This window comes from Ranitomeya imitator, chromosome 5 (assembly GCF_032444005.1).
Source record: "Ranitomeya imitator isolate aRanImi1 chromosome 5, aRanImi1.pri, whole genome shotgun sequence".
NCBI lineage: Eukaryota > Metazoa > Chordata > Amphibia > Anura > Dendrobatidae > Ranitomeya > Ranitomeya imitator.
The window spans coordinates 514,661,635-514,681,011 of NC_091286.1; the positions used below are offsets into that span (position 1 = coordinate 514,661,635).

At 42.2% G+C, this 19,377-nt stretch overlaps 1 protein-coding gene across 1 annotated transcript in view; it reads right to left on the reverse strand.

The window, feature by feature from the left end:
* LOC138637828 (mediator of RNA polymerase II transcription subunit 12-like protein) overlaps positions 1-19,377 on the reverse strand; it is a 293,681-nt gene that overhangs the window by 149,132 nt on the left and 125,172 nt on the right. Inside the window, exon 8 of the mRNA XM_069726755.1 lies at positions 11,829-12,046. Within this exon, the coding sequence (XP_069582856.1) occupies positions 11,829-12,046 (218 nt within the window). The remainder of the gene's footprint in view (positions 1-11,828; positions 12,047-19,377) is intronic.

Here is a 19,377-nt window from a genome sequence, read left to right on the forward strand (position 1 = left end):
TTTTTTCAGGTAGATTTTATAACCCAAATCAAGCAAAAAAATAAATAGGCTTTCTATGGCCCACTGAGTGAGAGATGGCACACACAGGGATGGCACTCTGGCAGAAATGTCAATCTTAATCTCCTACAAAAAAAAAAAAAAAAACAGGGAGTGTCCTTCAATTACTATCTCCCTGCAGTAATCTCAGCCAGGTATGGCAGGCAGCAATAAGGAGTGGACTGATGCACAAATTAAATAAAAAGTGTGTACAAACAAAAAAGATAGCTGTGCAGAAAGGAAGGAACAAGAGGATTTGTGCTTTGAAAAAAGCAGTTGGTTTGCACAGCGGCGTACACACAGCAATGCAGCTGTCAGGGAGCCTTCTAGGGCAGCCCAATGAGCTACAGCGCTGAGGGGAAAAAAAAAAATGTAGCTTCCACTGTCCCTGCACACCGAAGGTGGTGTTGGGCAGTGGAAATCGCTACAGCACAAGCGGTTTGGTGGTTAATGGACCCTGCCTAACGCTATCCCTGCTTCTGACGAAGCGGCAGCAACCTCTCCCTAAGCTCAGATCAGCAGCAGTAACATGGCGGTCGGCGGGAACGCCCCTTTATAGCCCCTGTGACGCTGCAGACAGCAAGCCAATCACTGCAATGCCCTTCTCTAAGATGGTGGGGACCAGGACCTATGTCATCACGCTGCCCACACTCTGCGTTTACCTTCATTGGCTGAGAAATGGCGCTTTTCGCGTCATTGAAACGCGACTTTGGCGCGAAAGTCGCGTACCGCATGGCCGACCCCGCACAGGGGTCGGATCGGGTTTCATGAAACCCGACTTTGCCAAAAGTCGGCGACTTTTGAAAATGAACGACCCGTTTCGCTCAACCCTATTAACAGCAGCTCAGATTAGAGACTAGGTCAATGCCACACAGAGTTCTATCAGCAGACACATCTCTACAACAACTGTTAAGAGGAGACTTTGTACAGCAGGCCTTCATGGTAAAATAGCTGCTAGGAAACCACTGCTAAGGACAGGCAACAAGCAGAATAGACTTGTTTGGGCTAAAGAACTCAAGGAATGGACATTAGACCAGTGGAAATCTGTGCTTTGGTCTGATGAGTCCAAATATGAGATCTTTGGTTCCAACCACCTTTGTCTTTGTGCGACGCAGAAAAGGTGAACGGACGGACTCTGCATGCCTGGTTCCCACCATGAAGCATGGAGGAGGAGGTGTGATGGTGTGGGGGTGCTTTGCTGGTGACACTGTTGGGGATTTATTCAAAATTGAAGGCATACTGAACCAACATGGCTACCACAGCATCTTGCAGCGGCATGCTATTCCATCCGGTTTGCGTTTAGTTGGACCATCATTTATTTTTCAACAGGACAATGACCCCAAACATACCTCCAGACTGTGTAAGGGCTATTTGACCAAGAAGGAGAGTGATGGGGTGCTATACCAGATGACCTGGCCTCCACAGTCACCAGACCTGAACCCAATCGAGATGGTTTGGGGTGAGCTGGACCGCAGAGTGAAGGCAAAAGGGCCAACAAGTGCTAAGCATCTCTGGGAACTCCTTCAAGATTGTTGGGAGACCATTCTCGGTGACTACCTCTTGAAGTTCATCAAGAGAATGCCAAGAGTGTGCAAAGCAGTCATCAAAGCAAAAGGTGGCTACTTTGAAGAAACTAGAATATAAGACATAATTTCAGTTGTTTCACACTTTTTTGTTAAGTATATAATTCCACATGTGTTAATTCATAGTTTTAATGCCTTCAGTGTGAATTTACAATTTTCATAGTCACGGGGGCGTGGTTTGCACGGGAGCAGGAGCAGACCTACTTTACAGGAGCTCCTGTAATTTCCCAGATCCAAGCTACTAAAAAGCTACAAAAAGTGGATTATTTGGGTCCTAAAGCTCTATCAACATGCCTGGAACTGACTCCAAGAAGAATGGACCCAGTCCTGTGAAGAGAAAACCTTCTCCAGGACAGAAATATAGCCGTGGCTCTGGAGGAGTGCTGTCCCTGCAAGGAGGAAAGCATGGAGGATCTGCACAGCTGAAGCCGACACCCTGTCAGACCCCAGCTAAACCAAGGACTCCTGCAGTAAAGCTGATCTCCGGGGTGCAGACCAGCAAGAAAGTTCCCCTTCCAGCTGTGCTGTCACTGGTGAGTGGCAGCAGAAAGAAGCAAGGAGCTGTGGTGGAACTGGGCGCAGGGATGAAGCAAGCAGCAGATGAGAACAAAGAGATGACTCATCCTTTACAGGAGCCCAGCAAGCTGCAGCTGCCCAGCCAAGCACGGAGGAGCAGCCTAAACCACAGGGCACAGGAGTTTGTGCCGAAGACACTGACAGCTGCCGGGACCCGGAGTGAGACCGCGACTCTGACCGCTGAACAGGGGTCACAGAAAGGAATGCCGCTCTATGCAGAGAAAGCAGTAACGGGATCGCCCCAGGGAAGTTTCACACTGGAATTACAAGAGGGAGCGCTGCTGCATATGGAAAGGAGCGACAGGTTGCTGAACCAAGGGAACCTGGATAAAGAAGAATGCGCTACTACTACAGGAGTGGATTATAAAACAAACGGACTTGAGAATGGAGTGGATCATGGGACTTCTGCGTGGGTAAGCAATGTGCTGCACTACCCCATTTTAAATGAACAGTCATCTCCTTACAATAGCACCGCAAGGGGCTTAGCTGGGTTTACCAGCATTAAGGGGAAACATGACACTACTGAAGTACAATTACAGCACAGCCCTACTGTTGTAAGCCCCCCCTGCCATAACATCTTAGAGCTGCAGAGAGAGAATCCCAATGAAACACCACTAGGGGAAATATCTAGGAGTCAAAAAATTATAATGGATGATCTTGGGTTTAATTCTGAGTTTTATGAGTCCCTAATTACTTACTTTAACTTTAATAGAAACAGAGCTACAGGAAGAAAGCAGGAGGGGGAAGGGGAAGAAGTAGAAGATGTAATGACTAATATATCTAACAGCTGTAATGGATCCTTAGAGGGATCAGAGCGTTCAATATCAAACGAGTCATCTGTGAATAGTGAGGGCTTTAATTTCTCTGACTATGAAACGGATAATTATTCCGGATATTCTACATCAAGTGAGGCTCCCTGTGAGTCATCTAAATTGCCTAAAAAGCGCAGCTTTAAAAACTCTTCCCCTGCTTTATTAACATTGGAAGGGATCCCAGCATCTGATGACTATCCAACTGAGGGTTTTATGGTGTATCTCCTCAAATCATTTTTGACCACTATGAATATTTGTGGTAAAGATGTCATCCCTGATCCTAAACAATCATTTAATTCAAAGGCTTCCCAAGCTTTTATAAAAAAGCTTTTCCAAGAGATAATAAAATCTGTAAACTCTGTCACTGAGTCAATCCCCCCTAGCATAGCTACTGGAACTTCACTTGCTCAAGAATCATTTGCATATAAAAACAAACTTGAAAAAAACGAACAAAACTTATCTCAAGCAATCTCTAAGCCTTCAGAATTATTGGAGGGGATTCAGAAAAAAATGGATCTTCTAAAGGCCAATTTAAACAACTTTGAGGATTTTAGAAGGAAGAATAACGTTAAGATCAGGGGTATACCAGATTCAATTCAGGCTTCCCAGTTGGAGAGTTATGTATCATCAATGATCTCTAACTTATTTCCTAACTCTACCGAAGGCCCTCTGATAGAAAAGGTTGTCAGAATACGCAGACCACCCACGCTTCCCAGGGATTTATCATGTGACGTCATTGTTACTTTTTACCCAAATTGGGTCAGGAACGCGCTCTTAGGTATCTCAAAAAATCCGAGATTTCTCTCTTCCCCTTACAAGCAACTGGTTTTTTATAAGGATTTGTCTAAAGTCACTCTCCAAAACAGGAGAGTTTTTTCGCATACCACAAGAGAACTGCTGCGTGCAGGCCTCTCTTACTCCTGGACAAGATCATCAACCCTCCGGGTGAGACTTCCGTCAGGTTTATTTCATGTTGCCTCTCCGGACGAGGGTATTGAATTTTTAAAACGCATTGGAATCAACTCCTCTGAAGCCACATCCAGTTCCCTACCAACAACTTGAAGGGTAACTGTTCTGGTTGAACAATCTACAAAAATCTGTTATTTGACTAGCTGTAACAACTTAATTCCACTTTAAAAGTTTTTTTAAAAAATTTTTTTCGTTACTTGATTGTTTCTTGGATCAAAACCGAACTTTCCTCCACTAGGTCTTAGGGGTGCCATGTGCACTCTGGGACTTGGGCAGGCATTATTTCACACATTATGCGATCTTTAATCTACTTTTATCTCACAGGCTATAAAAAACGTGTATACTAATATTACTGAGCATCATATAATATGGACTTTTCAGCGACGTTATCTGATATTCCACTTATTGTGTTTATAAGTAGGCATCATATTCATACAGTATATCTCTATACTTAGGCTACTTTGAATCCGACATGTATATGGTTGTTTTCTCTTTTAGGCCCAGCTATTAAGCAACATTTGTCTTTACTGTAAATGCTTATTATTATTATTCTACTTCATCGCACAGGCTACTTTAATTCTGGCTTGTATACTTTTGTCTATTCTCTTGGGCCTAGTTATTAAGCAACATTTTTTCTTTACTGCTAATGCTTATTTTTACTATACTGCATCGCAAGACTAATTTAATTTTCGTCCCTTTGTTAGTGACATATATATGTAGTATATTTAAGCTACCAATTTATGGTCTGTTTTCTAATGCCTGATATTTCATTCCCCATTTCACTTGGGGATTCCTTTCCTTTTCCCAACCCTATGTTTATTTCCTTCCCCTTTCTCTCATTTCTACCTGTTTAAAATTGAAAATACCAATAAAAACGTTTGAAAACAATTTTCATAGTCACGAAAATACAGATAACATAGTAACATAGTAACATAGTTAGTAAGGCCGAAAAAAGACATTTGTCCATCCAGTTCAGCCTATATTCCATCATAATAAATCCCCAGATCTACGTCCTTCTACAGAACCTAATAATTGTATGATACAATATTGTTCTGCTCCAGGAAGACATCCAGGCCTCTCTTGAACCCCTCGACTGAGTTCGCCATCACCACCTCCTCAGGCAAGCAATTCCAGATTCTCACTGCCCTAACAGTAAAGAATCCTCTTCTATGTTGGTGGAAAAACCTTCTCTCCTCCAGACGCAAAGAATGCCCCCTTGTGCCCGTCACCTTCCTTGGTATAAACAGATCCTCAGCGAGATATTTGTATTGTCCCCTTATATACTTATACATGGTTATTAGATCGCCCCTCAGTCGTCTTTTTTCTAGACTAAATAATCCTAATTTCGCTAATCTATCTGGGTATTGTAGTTCTCCCATCCCCTTTATTAATTTTGTTGCCCTCTTTTGGACTCTCTCTAGTTCCATTATATCCTTCCTGAGCACCGGTGCCCAAAACTGGACACAGTACTCCATGTGCGGTCTAACTAGGGATTTGTACAGAGGCAGTATAATGCTCTCATCATGTGTATCCAGACCTCTTTTAATGCACCCCATGATCCTGTTTGCCTTGGCAGCTGCTGCCTGGCACTGGCTGCTCCAGGTAAGTTTATCATTAACTAGGATCCCCAAGTCCTTCTCCCTGTCAGATTTACCCAGTGGTTTCCCATTCAGTGTGTAATGGTGATATTGATTCCCTCTTCCCATGTGTATAACCTTACATTTATCATTGTTAAACCTCATCTGCCACCTTTCAGCCCAAGTTTCCAACTTATCCAGATCCATCTGTAGCAGAATACTATCTTCTCTTGTATTAACTGCTTTACATAGTTTTGTATCATCTGCAAATATCGATATTTTACTGTGTAAACCTTCTACCAGATCATTAATGAATATGTTGAAGAGAACAGGTCCCAATACTGACCCCTGCGGTACCCCACTGGTCACAGCGACCCAGTTAGAGACTATACCATTTATAACCACCCTCTGCTTTCTATCACTAAGCCAGTTACTAACCCATTTACACACATTTTCCCCCAGACCAAGCATTCTCATTTTGTGTACCAACCTCTTGTGCGGCACGGTATCAAACGCTTTGGAAAAATCGAGATATACCACGTCCAATGACTCACCGTGGTCCAGTCTATAGCTTACCTCTTCATAAAAACTGATTAGATTGGTTTGACAGGAGCGATTTCTCATAAACCCATGCTGATATGGAGTAAGAGTAACAGATGTAACAGTATGGAGTAAGAGTAACAGTAAGAGTAACAGTAACAGTAACAGTAAGAGTAACAGTATGGAGTAAGAGTAACAGATAAATCATTAAATGAGAAGGTGTGTCCAAACGTTTGGTCTGTACTGTATATATATATATATATATATATATATAGACATATATATATATATATATATATATATATATAAATATAAATACATCTCTACGATGTAAAGTACTCCAGACAAATCCAAAAGTTAAAACATTATAGCTCACCTCATATATACATCTGTACAATGTATTACAGGGGTTTTCCTATCTTAGTCATTCATTTTTGAGATGGGAATACATGTCTATGTGCGGTGGTCTAAATTGACTGGAATTACGGAAACCATTGAGTGGGCTGTGCTAAACTGTTACTGTAAATGCTATAGAAATTAAGGGGAATTGTGGCAACTGGTGTAAAATGTAAACATCGGCAGTAAGAGCTATTTTTTAATTTTTTAAATAATTAGGATTTCTGATGTGAAGAGATGTAAGCCCGCAAAGGGCAGGGTCCTCGCCCCTCTGTATCAGTCCGTCATTGTTAGTTTGTTTACTGTATGTGATATTTGTAACTCTGTATGTAACCCCTTCTCATGTACAGCACCATGGAATCAATGGTGCTATATAAATAAATAATAATAATAATAATTTAGATGAGACATGTATCTACTGAGAGGATTATGTTTATCCCAAATGGCAAATGTACATTATATATAGTGTTATCTACATCTATAACATGCACATTTGCTGCACACTGTCTGAGCTTAGGCACTGTGCCCTTCCCTCTCCCAAACATTCTTTTCCCCTTCTTTCATCCATCACCTGCCTATCTGACCTGTAATAACAATCCTAATTTTACTACACAATAAATCTGATATTTTTGTCCCCCATAGTAAAGGCAGAAGAAAGGCTGTTAATTGCTGTGAAGTGAACTGTGGCATTGTTCTACATGTATTCCAGCGACCCAAGCGACATTCTTGGGTGTGCATATTGCCAGCTTCGTGGGAAAGAAACCTTCTCCTCCACAAGCGAAGCTTCCATGTTGTGTGAGGTCCTTTTTAGCAGCAGACACGTGGTTTGGGAATGCAGACTGCAACTAAGACAATACCATGGACCCTGAGATAATAGGATGGACCCGCTGCTTCAGTAACTGGACATATTTGGGCTGTTTCTTTCAGCGATGTTGGTGGCTGCTATCCTTTCCTCACCTTGGTAACATATTCCTGGCTGCACAACCTCGCTGAGAATTCCTTGATTGACCCTTTCTTAATGACCAAGTGTACATCTGACACTTATGTTCGTGACAACACCTACTGAGTCGTAAGAAAATAATAGGCCCAGTCACAGAAAATGCACATACTATTCTCTGTAAAAATAAAACTGGATAGTGGAGACATTCAGTAAGTGGAATCTGTATTTCCTTCTGAAGGCCATAAGTCAGACTATCATAATATTTTCTTATTTTCAGAGGAAAAGTCGCAATTAATTATTTTATATGAGTGTTATAAAAACAGAGGCCTTTTTGTCTTACATGATGAAATGTTTTTACAGTTTGTCTGGTTGGATGTGACATCTGGAATATAGTTCCTTGTGAACATTTTAGGTTTGATGTAGGTTATTGGGCAATGCAAACATTGTAATTATTAGTGTTTATCATGCAGTAAAATGCAGAGGGGTCAGTTCATGTCACACATGTCTGCATGTTTATGTAGCTTGTCCCCTCTTGGGTCCAACCTTCTGTGGGTACAAACTACAGCAGTTTAGGGTTGACAGAAGTTCAGAGGTTTGTATTTGTCTAATGAGAAATGTGGTGGGGCCATACATTTTTCTACTGATATAATCTAAAGATCATTTCTTAGAAGGTGTCGACTCCGGCACAGCAGTTTCTACTCTAATCATTCCACTTTAGAGAAATAATTCATCATACTATAATGCTAAATACATTATAAATATTCCCCAATACAAATCCCTCATCACCCAAAAGGAGCAGAATCCAAGCTGTTCTTCAACAAGTCCAACAGATAATGTGATAGATAATCTCATTCCGGTGGCTGTATAACTACATGGGCAGTAAGCATGGCAAGTGGCAACTGCTAAGGAGCTCAACAAGTAAAAGGTCCATCTCCGTAAAGTAGGAAGGACTATGGAGTTCTCTGCTGCTGCTGTATCCCTGATATTAGCATTATTATTCTTTTTCCATTCCATCGATTTCCATTCTTCCTATTCTTTGACATCACTGCATTATCCTTATACATTACATACATGCACTTGTATATTGACATCTTTATTGATGGTTTTCTGTGCCGCGATGTCACTGTTTGCATGTTGACATTTAGTGTGTGCTATTCTTCTGCTGTGATATACAGTGTAATTTTGTGTGTTTCTTCTGTATCATTATTTGTATCATTTTTATGTTGTACATTTAACAAATGTATAACTTTACAGTACACTGTGAACAAGACCTGTTCTAAGGGGTATACTGGTAAAACCACTGCGCTGTGGAGCGAAGAGAGAGCCTGGAGGGGCTTTACAAGATGAACATCTGACTCTTCGCTAGAACCCCTGAAGGTTTGGCTAGGGTTGACTCCAGAAGGACGCCAGGTGCTACTCCAGGACAGACCTCAGACACATGGCAGCCGGCCCCCAAGGGGCACATAGTTGGAACGGCCAAGAATAGTTGGACTTTGACAAGTACAGGCAGTTATGGCAGGAATACTGGAAGACAAGGCAGGTGTAGACAGGTATGTCTGGTATACAGACTGGCACGGCAGGTGCAGACAGGTATGGCTGGTATACAGACTGGCATGGCAGGTGTATTCACGTACGGCTGGTATACAGACTGGCACAGCAGGTGCAGGCAGGTACAGCTGATATACAAACTGGCACATCAGTGCAGGCACGTGCGGCTGGAATACAGACTGGCACAGCAGATGCAGGCAGATACAGCTGGTATACAGACTGGTACGGTAGTAACAAGTTGGTACTGGTAGGTACTGGCAGGCACTAGCAGGAGCTAGTGAGTACTGTTGGGTACTAACAGACAGAGGTTCTGAGAACTAGCAAGCATGCAAACAGATAATCCCTGCATATGTTGCAGCTGTCAAACAGCCGTAAGACATGCAGCCATGGTGACTCGAACACAGTATTCGAGCACGCCAAAGATACTCTATTAGCACACGAGCATGTGGGATAACACCCTATCCTAGCACGTTCGCTCATCACCACAAACCACAATGCTGTAGTTTATCCTGAGGAAGAAGCATGTGTGCCTCGAAACGTGTTAACAAATAAAAACTGCATTAAAACCACCTCGGTTTCCTACTACATCCTATACTACTGGCAGTGCAGTTTTATCCCCATTTCTTCCAATTCCACATACAACAATTGTATTCTTAGTGGCTGCTTAAAAACTGATGTGCAATGAGGATTAGGACCTAAGACCACTACTAATTGTTAAAAAAACAGTGTAAGGTGCACAGTTCCTGCATGATCTGTGCGCAAATTATGTTGTATGGGCTCAATAGTAAGTACATGGGTATGGACAGTGTATGAACTCTTAGACTTACTATTGAGCCTCTGCACTTCAGAGCAGTGTTTTGACCCATCCATGGTGGTGTCAGGCTCTGGACTTAACCGAATGGCTGCAGATAGCAGCCACTATAAGATATAAAATTGCACTAAATGAAAAGCACCTATCATATGTGGCACAAAGGGACAAAGTAGAAATTAAAATGCTTTTATGTTTTAAAATCGTTGATGACAGTTGTCGTGGTTGGAGTTGGGATCGTATTCTGAGTTATGTTATTGAGTACAAGAGTCAGTTGGGTTACACCCCTGGAAGAAATTAATCTTGGAGGAGGAAAATATCTAAGCACATGATGTACACTTTTACCTATTGCGTTCCCCATATTTCATTAAAGATTGTTAGCTTTTTTTTTGGATCTGGATAAGTTGGAAACTTGGGCTGAAAGGTGGCAGATGAGGTTTAACAATGATAAATGTAAGGTTATACACATGGGAAGAAGGAATCAATGTCACCATTACACACTGAATGGGAAACCACTGGGTAAATCTGACAGGGAGAAGGACTTGGGGATCCTAGTTAATGATAAACTTACCTGGAGCAGCCAGTGCGAGGCAGCAGCTGCCAAGGCAAACAGGATCATGGGGTGCATTAAAAGAGGTCTGGATACACATGATGAGAGCATTATACTGCCTCTGTACCAATCCCTAGTTAGACCGCACATGGAGTACTGTGTCCAGTTTTGGGCACCGGTGCTCAGGAAGGATATAATGGAATTAGAGAGAGTACAAAGGAGGTCAACAAAATTAATAAAGGGTATGGGAGAACTACAATACCCAGACAGATTAGCGAAATTAGGATTATTTAGTCTAGAAAAAAGACAACTGAGGGGCGATCTAATAACCATGTATAAGTATATAAGGGGACAATACAAATATCTCGCTGAGGATCTGTTTATACCAAGGAAGGTGACGGGCACAAGGGGGCATTCTTTGCGTCTGGAGGATAGAAGGTTTTTCCACCAACATAGAAGAGGATTCTTTACTGTTAGGGCAGTGAGAATCTGGAATTGCTTGCCTGAGGAGGTGGTGATGGCGAACTCAGTCGAGGGGTTCAAGAGAGGCCTGGATGTCTTCCTGGAGCAGAACAATATTGTATCATACAATTATTAGGTTCTGTAGAAGGACGTAGATCTGGGGATTTATTATGATGGAGTATAGGCTGAACTGGATGGACAAATGTCTTTTTTCGGCCTTACTAACTATGTTACTATGTTACTTTTGAGCAGGAACCTAATTCCTCCTGTAACTGCTGAACTATGTGTAACTTTGTATTGCCTGTACATGTCCCCACTCAATTGTAAAGTGCTGCGGAATATTTAGGCGCTATATAAATAAAATTATTATTATATGGTTATTAATGCAAATCAAGATGTCACCATAGGCTGTTTGAGCAGCAGGTCAGGTTCTTATAGTACCTTTATTAGTTTTACTAGCATACTGTATATACTGAGACATGCTGTGACACAAACTACTTCAGCCTAATTGTAATAGTAATATCACACTAATATAATTAAGATGTTCAACTTGTATCAGATTTGTAATTGAAAACGTGAGTTTTCCTATAATAATTATGGACTTTACCAATATTGTACATATAACATTCATGTCATTTTATGATCCTAAAATACAAGTTTCAGAACTCTAAGTGCGTTATTTCAGCTAAATATGGCGGAATTATGACTATAAATACTGTACACATGAAATCAATTAGGTTGGAGATTGTAACATCACAGATACCATAAAAGCACATTAAATCTACATTAACATGATGGCATATGGACAAATATAATTGGACTTATTGTTTCTCTAAACATCCAATTTGTTCTTCATGTCGAAAAAGAACACAACACATGTGGAGAGGGGATTAGGTAACAATGTATCCCGGCTCATGTCATCATGTGGCAACATGTGGCTTACATCCTCCGGGGCAGAGTCGTTCTAGTCTCTATGCATCATTACAAAAGGGAAAACTAGTACAGAATAGTGCAGGACTAAACACGAGTACCTGTTGATGTGTTCTTGCTTGCACGTGCTGCCGGAGAAGACGCTGTTGCTGCTGCTGTTGCAATAATTTTAGCTGTAATCGCTGCTGCTCAGGGCTGATCACATGCATGGAAGGCGGCTGCATTACTGGACCCGAACGTCTTTGTAGCATGTTTGATAGGGCTTGCTTTGTGGTTGTAGGAAGATATAGACCTGCAGGATCCAGTCTGGGGCCGATTTCTACAGAAACATGATTAGTAGTATGTTAGATACAATGAAATATGAAAGCTGCCTAATGTAGATTAATAATTAAAACCATCAATTAATGGAGTAGTGATACATACTTATTTCGCTGAACAAGATGTCAAGAGACAATTCAATAGGTTAATAAAAAATCATAACATAAATATAAAGAAAAGATCATTAAGGATGTGTTCACACAGGGTTTACTTACATGGATTTTGAAGCTGATCTACGTCAAAATCCATATAAAAAATGTGTCAATATTCTTTTAATGCTTCGTGATGTGGATTTTAAAGTGATTCTTCATCAAAATCCATATAAAAACAGCTCTGTAGACCTAACATGAGAGGCTCGGGGATATACCAACAGGGACAGGGTACTGAAGACTCCTATGCTAGTGATCTGCGTGCGACCTAGTGGTGAAGCGACCAGCAATCCTACATTTATCATCTTTCTTGTGGCTGGATAATGAAAACATTTAATGGAAAATTTCTTTAAGGGAATTAAATCTAGTTTAAATAAGGTATTTATTTTAAATGGATTTTTTTATTTTGACAATGTTTTTTTTTTAGTTTTCCATATAACACTCTATGTAACAAATCAGAAATCTTGTAATTTTCACACTGGCTGCTAGATCTATTAATAGGCTCATACTTTTTATTCTGTGCAGAAGACTTTTCAGCCGTCTCATTATCATTACAGACATTATTATAATGAAAGGTAACATCTCTACACATAGGATCCACCATTCGCAATAGATAATATCACAGCTCACCTTCCCAAGCAATTAGGGGAAAAGGATCTCTAGTCCCAATTCAAAGTGTTCAAGTTGGGCCCTACTGCTTAAAAGAAATGGACACATTTTCCATGCATGTCTTAGGCTGACGTCACACTAGTAGTATTTGGTCAGTATTTTACATCAGTATTTGTAAGCCAAAACCAGGAGTGGGTGATAAATGCAGAAGTGGTGCATATGTTTCTATTATACTTTTACTCTAATTGTTCCACTCCAGGTTTTGGCTTACAAATACTGATGTAAAATACTGACCAAATACTAGTGTGATGGCAGCCTAATACTAGCATCTTGCTACTTGTGCTGTACAGCACCTCTCACCAGAGCAGTCATAATGACAACGCTTCTCTTGTGTATTTTATTTAGCTTCTTCAATTCGACATTTGAGAAAAATCATATTATCTAACCGCAAACTCACATTTTTGGATTGTCTAACAATAAACAGTAGAAATATACTTTACAATTTGAAAAATAAAGCCAACTTCTATTTACTACAGCTTGCTTCCCCTGGTCCCTTAATAATAACATTTGCCCAGACTGAACATACTCAGTTTATACTTAGAATCTTCACAATAAAAAGGTGACTTTGAACCAATAGCAAAACCTACTCAGGAACTCACAAAAGAAAGCAAAAAAATAATTTTATTAGAATCAAAGAGTGATACATAAAGTCAGGCTCAGATTGGCCCATAATGGAACAGGGGAATCCCCTGGTGGGCCCTTGTGTAGATCTGGGTCCCCAACCCCAGGCATGTGGGGGTGCACGCAAGCGTCCCAGAAGCAAAGCGTCACGAAGATAAGCGTCGTGTTACATCAGTTATTCCATGGCAAAGAACTAACATTCATCTTCTCTCTTCACACAGGTATAACTTCCCTCCTCTGCTTGCTGTCTCATCTGCTGCAATAGACTCTAATGGTATAACTTCCCACCCCTGCTTGCTGTCTCATCTGCTGCAATAGACTCTAATGATATAACTTCCCACCCCTGCTTGCTGTCTCATCTGCTGCAATAGACTCTAATAGTATAACTTCCCTCCTCTGCTTGCTGTCTCATCTCCTGCAATAGACTCTAATAGTATAACTTCCCACCTCTGCTTGCTGTCTCATCTGCTGCAATAGACTCTAATGGTATAACTTCCCACCCCTGCTTGCTGTCTCATCTGCTGCAATAGACTCTAATGGTATAACTTCCCACCCCTGCTTGCTGTCTCATCTGCTGCAATAGACTCTAATAGTATAACTTCCCTCCTCTGCTTGCTGTCTCATCTCCTGCAATAGACTCTAATAGTATAACTTCCCACCTCTGCTTGCTGTCTCATCTGCTGCAATAGACTCTAATGGTATAACATCCCACCTCTGCTTGCTGTCTCATCTGCTGCAATAGACTCTAATGGTAAAACTTCCCACCTCCGCTTGCTGTCTCATCTGCTGCAATAGACTCTAATGGTATAACATCCCACCTCTGCTTGCTGTCTCATCTGCTGCAATAGACTCTAATGGTAAAACTTCCCACCTCCGCTTGCTGTCTCATCTGCTGCAATAGACTCTAATGGTATAACATTCCACCTCTGCTTGCTGTCTCATCTGCTGCAAAAGACTCTAATGGTATAACTTCCCACCTCTGCTTGCTGTCTCATCTACTGCAATAGACTCTAATGGTATAACATCCCACCTCTGCTTGCTGTCTCATCTGCTGCAATAGACTCTAATGGTATAACTTCCCACCTCTGCTTGCTGTCTCATCTGCTGCAATAGACTCTAATGGTATAACTTCCCACCCCTGCTTGCTGTCTCATCTGCTGCAATAGACTCTAATGGTATAACATCCCACCTCTGCTTGCTGTCTCATCTGCTGCAATAGACTCTAATGGTAAAACTTCCCACCTCCGCTTGCTGTCTCATCTGCTGCAATAGACTCTAATGGTATAACATCCCACCTCTGCTTGCTGTCTCATCTGCTGCAATAGACTCTAATGGTAAAACTTCCCACCTCCGCTTGCTGTCTCATCTGCTGCAATAGACTCTAATGGTATAACATTCCACCTCTGCTTGCTGTCTCATCTGCTGCAAAAGACTCTAATGGTATAACTTCCCACCTCTGCTTGCTGTCTCATCTACTGCAATAGACTCTAATGGTATAACATCCCACCTCTGCTTGCTGTCTCATCTGCTGCAATAGACTCTAATGGTATAACTTCCCACCTCTGCTTGCTGTCTCATCTGCTGCAATAGACTCTAATGGTATAACTTCCCACCTCTGCTTGCTGTCTCATCTGCTGCAATAGACTCTAAAGGTATAACATCCCACCTCTGCTTGCTGTCTCATCTGCTGCAAAAGACTCTAATGGTATAACTTCCCACCCCTGCTTGCTGTCTCATCTGCTGCAATAGACTCTAATGGTATAACATCCCACCTCTGCTTGCTGTCTCATCTGCTGCAAAAGACTCTAATGGTATAACTTCCCACCTCTGCTTGCTGTCTCATCTGCTGCAATAGACTCTAAAGGTATAACATCCCACCTCTGCTTGCTGTCTCATCTGCTGCAATAGACTCTAATGGTATAACATCCCACCTCTGCTTGCTGTCTCATCTGCTGCAAAAGACTCTAATGGTATAACTTCCCACCCCTGCTTGCTGTCTCATCTGCTGCAATAGCCTCTAGTGGTATAACATCCCACCTCTGCTTGCTGTCTCATCTGCTGCAATAGACTCTAATGGTAAAACTTCCCACCTCCGCTTGCTGTCTCATCTGCTGCAATAGACTCTAATGGTATAACATTCCACCTCTGCTTGCTGTCTCATCTGCTGCAAAAGACTCTAATGGTATAACTTCCCACCTCTGCTTGCTGTCTCATCTACTGCAATAGACTCTAATGGTATAACATCCCACCTCTGCTTGCTGTCTCATCTGCTGCAATAGACTCTAATGGTATAACTTCCCACCTCTGCTTGCTATCTCATCTGCTGCAATAGACTCTAATGGTATAACATCCCACCTCTGCTTGCTGTCTCATCTGCTGCAATAGACTCTAATGGTATAACATCCCACCTCTGCTTGCTGTCTCATCTGCTGCAAAAGACTCTAATGGTATAACTTCCCACCTCTGCTTGCTGTCTCATCTGCTGCAATAGACTCTAGTGGTATAACATCCCACCTCTGCTTGCTGTCTCATCTGCTGCAATAGACTCTAATGGTATAACATCCCACCTCTGCTTGCTGTCTCATCTGCTGCAATAGACTCTAGTGGTATAACTTCCCACCTCTGCTTGCTGTCTGTCATCTGCTGCTTTACCATCTAGAAACATATTTTAATGTGTCTGCTAATTCATTGGTATAATTCATTTGGTGCGTTGTACTTAAAACTCACTGTTGCATATCCATGACTGGGATCAGTGTAGATCTTATCTGGTGGATGGTGATAAAATAGATGTTACCAGGCTGAATGTCTTTGATCATCTAGTGGATAGTGGATGCTTTCCTGAAACGGAAAGTACTTGCAAGTAGCATAATACAAAGGATAGCAGGTTTACCCAGAATCCTTTGCAGTAGGCGGAGCTATGCAAATCATCTCTTTCCACCCCAGTCTAATCCACAGCGCTTGGAATCGCCAAGCGTGCAATGCTGCGGATTAGTTTCTAAATTTACACAGCCAACCAATTCCTACCTGTGGACACGTGTTTCGGGCTTTAGGCCCTCATCAGCACAGGGCTGGAATTGGTTGGCTGTATGGAGTGGGGCTCGGTGAGCAAGCGATACATACATGCTAGCCACCTTAGGGAGATACCCAAGTTGGGCTAAATGTAGCGGGACGAAAGAGCCCGAAAAGCCCTCTACTTAAAGGAAATACATAGTGGATACTTTCCTGAAATGGAAAGTACTTGCAAGCAGCATAATACAAAGGATAGCAGGTTTAAGTAGAGGGCTTTTCGGTCTCTTTCATCCCGCTACATTTAGCCCAACTTGGGTCTCTCCCTAAGGTGGCTAGCATGTATGTATTTGATCATCTAAACAGAAAAAAAAACAAAACCCTGGTGTGCTGGCCCCAGCTGCCATATTATCCTCAACCAGATCCCACAATCCATCTCTTCTGACCCAGCCGTCTGGACTATAAATTTAGAAACATCCTTAGGGGTGCACGCATGTGGGGGTGCACGCAAGCGTCCCAGAAGCAAAGTGTCACGAAGCTAAGCATCATCATACAGCAGTTATTCCATGGCAGTTAGTCAGGGCAGGAGTCAGTTAACCCATACTCTGCACTCCCTTCTATCCATGTGCTTTATTCCTATCTTCCTATGTTCCGTTGCAATCCACTTTCACCACCCAATCCCCCCTCCATCAAGACTCATGTACATCCACTCCTCACTCCTTTTCTCTCCCATGGACAGCTCCTACGCACTTCTCACCTTCTTGAAAAATCTCAGTCCATCTTGCCCAAACACACTGCACAAAAAAACTTCATACAATTTCAAAAACTACTTGCTCTTTATCTTCCTACTCCTACTGATTTCAGGGGACATCTCCCCCAACCCCGGTCCACCATCCACCAACCTCAACCCCTACCCTACCTCACATCGAAACCTTAAAAATCTTACTAATATTAATTGCACTCCTTCATCTCCTCCTTCTTTTAATTGTGCCCTTTGGAATACACGGTCTGTATGCAACAAGCTTCCTTTCCTACACAATTACTTTCTGAAAAAATCTCTGAATCTGTTGGCCCTCACGGAAACCTGGATTCAGGATTCTGACATTGACTCTCCTGCTGCCATTTTCCATGGTGGCTTACAATTCTCCCATTCCCCGAGACCCACAAACAGACCTGGTGGTGGAGTTGGCATACTCCTGTCTCCACAATGCACTTTCCAGGTCATCCCCCCAATTCCATCACTCTCATTCCCTTCTTTTGAAGTCCACACCATCAGGCTCTTTCATCCCCTCTCCTTCAGAGTACAGTAGCGGTTATATACCAGCCCCCAGGCTCACCTACCCACTTCCTGGACCATTTCTCTGCCTGGCTGCCGCACTTCATGTCCTCAGAACTACCAACCCTTATCCTGGGAGACTTCAACATCCCCATTAACAGCCCCACTTCTACATCTGCATCTCAGCTTCTATCACTAATAACCACTTCTCTAAGCCTCTCACCCTCGCTCTCAACCTCTGAAACACACAAAGACGGTAACACCCTGGACCTGGTTTTCGCCCGGCTCTGCTCAATCTCCTACCTAGATAACTCACTGCTTCCCCTCTCTGACAACAACATTCTCTCCTTCACAATAACAAATCCTCACTCACCCCAGCACCCTCCTACCTACCATTCAATCAGAAATCTACAAGCCATTAACCCTCATACACTTTCAGACTCCCTACGCTCATCATTGTCCCCAATCTCTTCTTTTTCCTGTCCTGATCTGGCTGTACATCACTTCAATGACACTCTTAGAAGCACCCTTGACCAAGTAGCTCCCCTCACCCTCAGAACCTCCAAACACAGAGTGAAACAGCCCTGTATTTCCCGTGGCTCACTCTCCACATTTGATCCCATCACAGAAGACGAAGTTTCCAAGCTCCTCTCCTCTTCACGTCCAACTACATGCACTACGGACCCCATTCCCTCACACCTCCTCGAGTCTCTCTCTCCAGTCGTCACAACTCACCTAGCTACAATCTTTAATCTCTCCCTCTCCTCTGGCATTTTCCCATCCTCCTTCAAACACTCTATCATTACTCCATTACTAAAGAAACCCACCCTTGACCCATCTTGCACAAACAACTACAGACCAGTCTCAAATCTCCCCTTCATCTCTAAACACTTGGAGCGCCTGATATACTCCTGCCTTACCCGTTACCTCTCCACTCACTCTCTCCTAGACCCTTCACAGTCCGGTTTCCGCCCCTTACATTCGACAGGAACTGCACTCATCAAAGTGACCAATGACCTGCTGACAGCAAAACGTAACACCCCAATCCGTCACTGCATAAAGTGATAATCATGAAAGAAGAGGAGACAACCAGAATGTACAAAAGCACCCTTGAAATTGTTTCATAAAATGAAGTATTTCTCCTAGAAAATGATTGCAATTACACATGTTTTGTTATATACATGTTTATTTCCTTTGGACCAATACAAAAATAAAAGAGAAAAAGGTCCCCAAAATGGGCTGGGTAACATTGTTTGCACCTTTCCATAACTGTGGGTAAACAACTTTGCTTCAAGCATGTGATGCTCATTCAAAATCACCTGTGGCAAGTAACAAGTGTGTTTTCAATATAATATAATAAATATAATATATATAATATATAAATATATAAATATATAAATATAATAATCACACCTGAAACCAGATAAAAAAAGAAGGAAGTTGACTCAATATTTGCACTGTGTGTCTGTGTGTGCCACACTAAGCAAGGAGAACAGAAAGAGAAGAGAACCGTGCAGACTTGAGAACCAAAATTGTTGAAAAATATCAACAATCAGTACAAGTCCATCTCCAAAGATCTTGATGCTCATTTGTCCACTGTGTGCAACATAA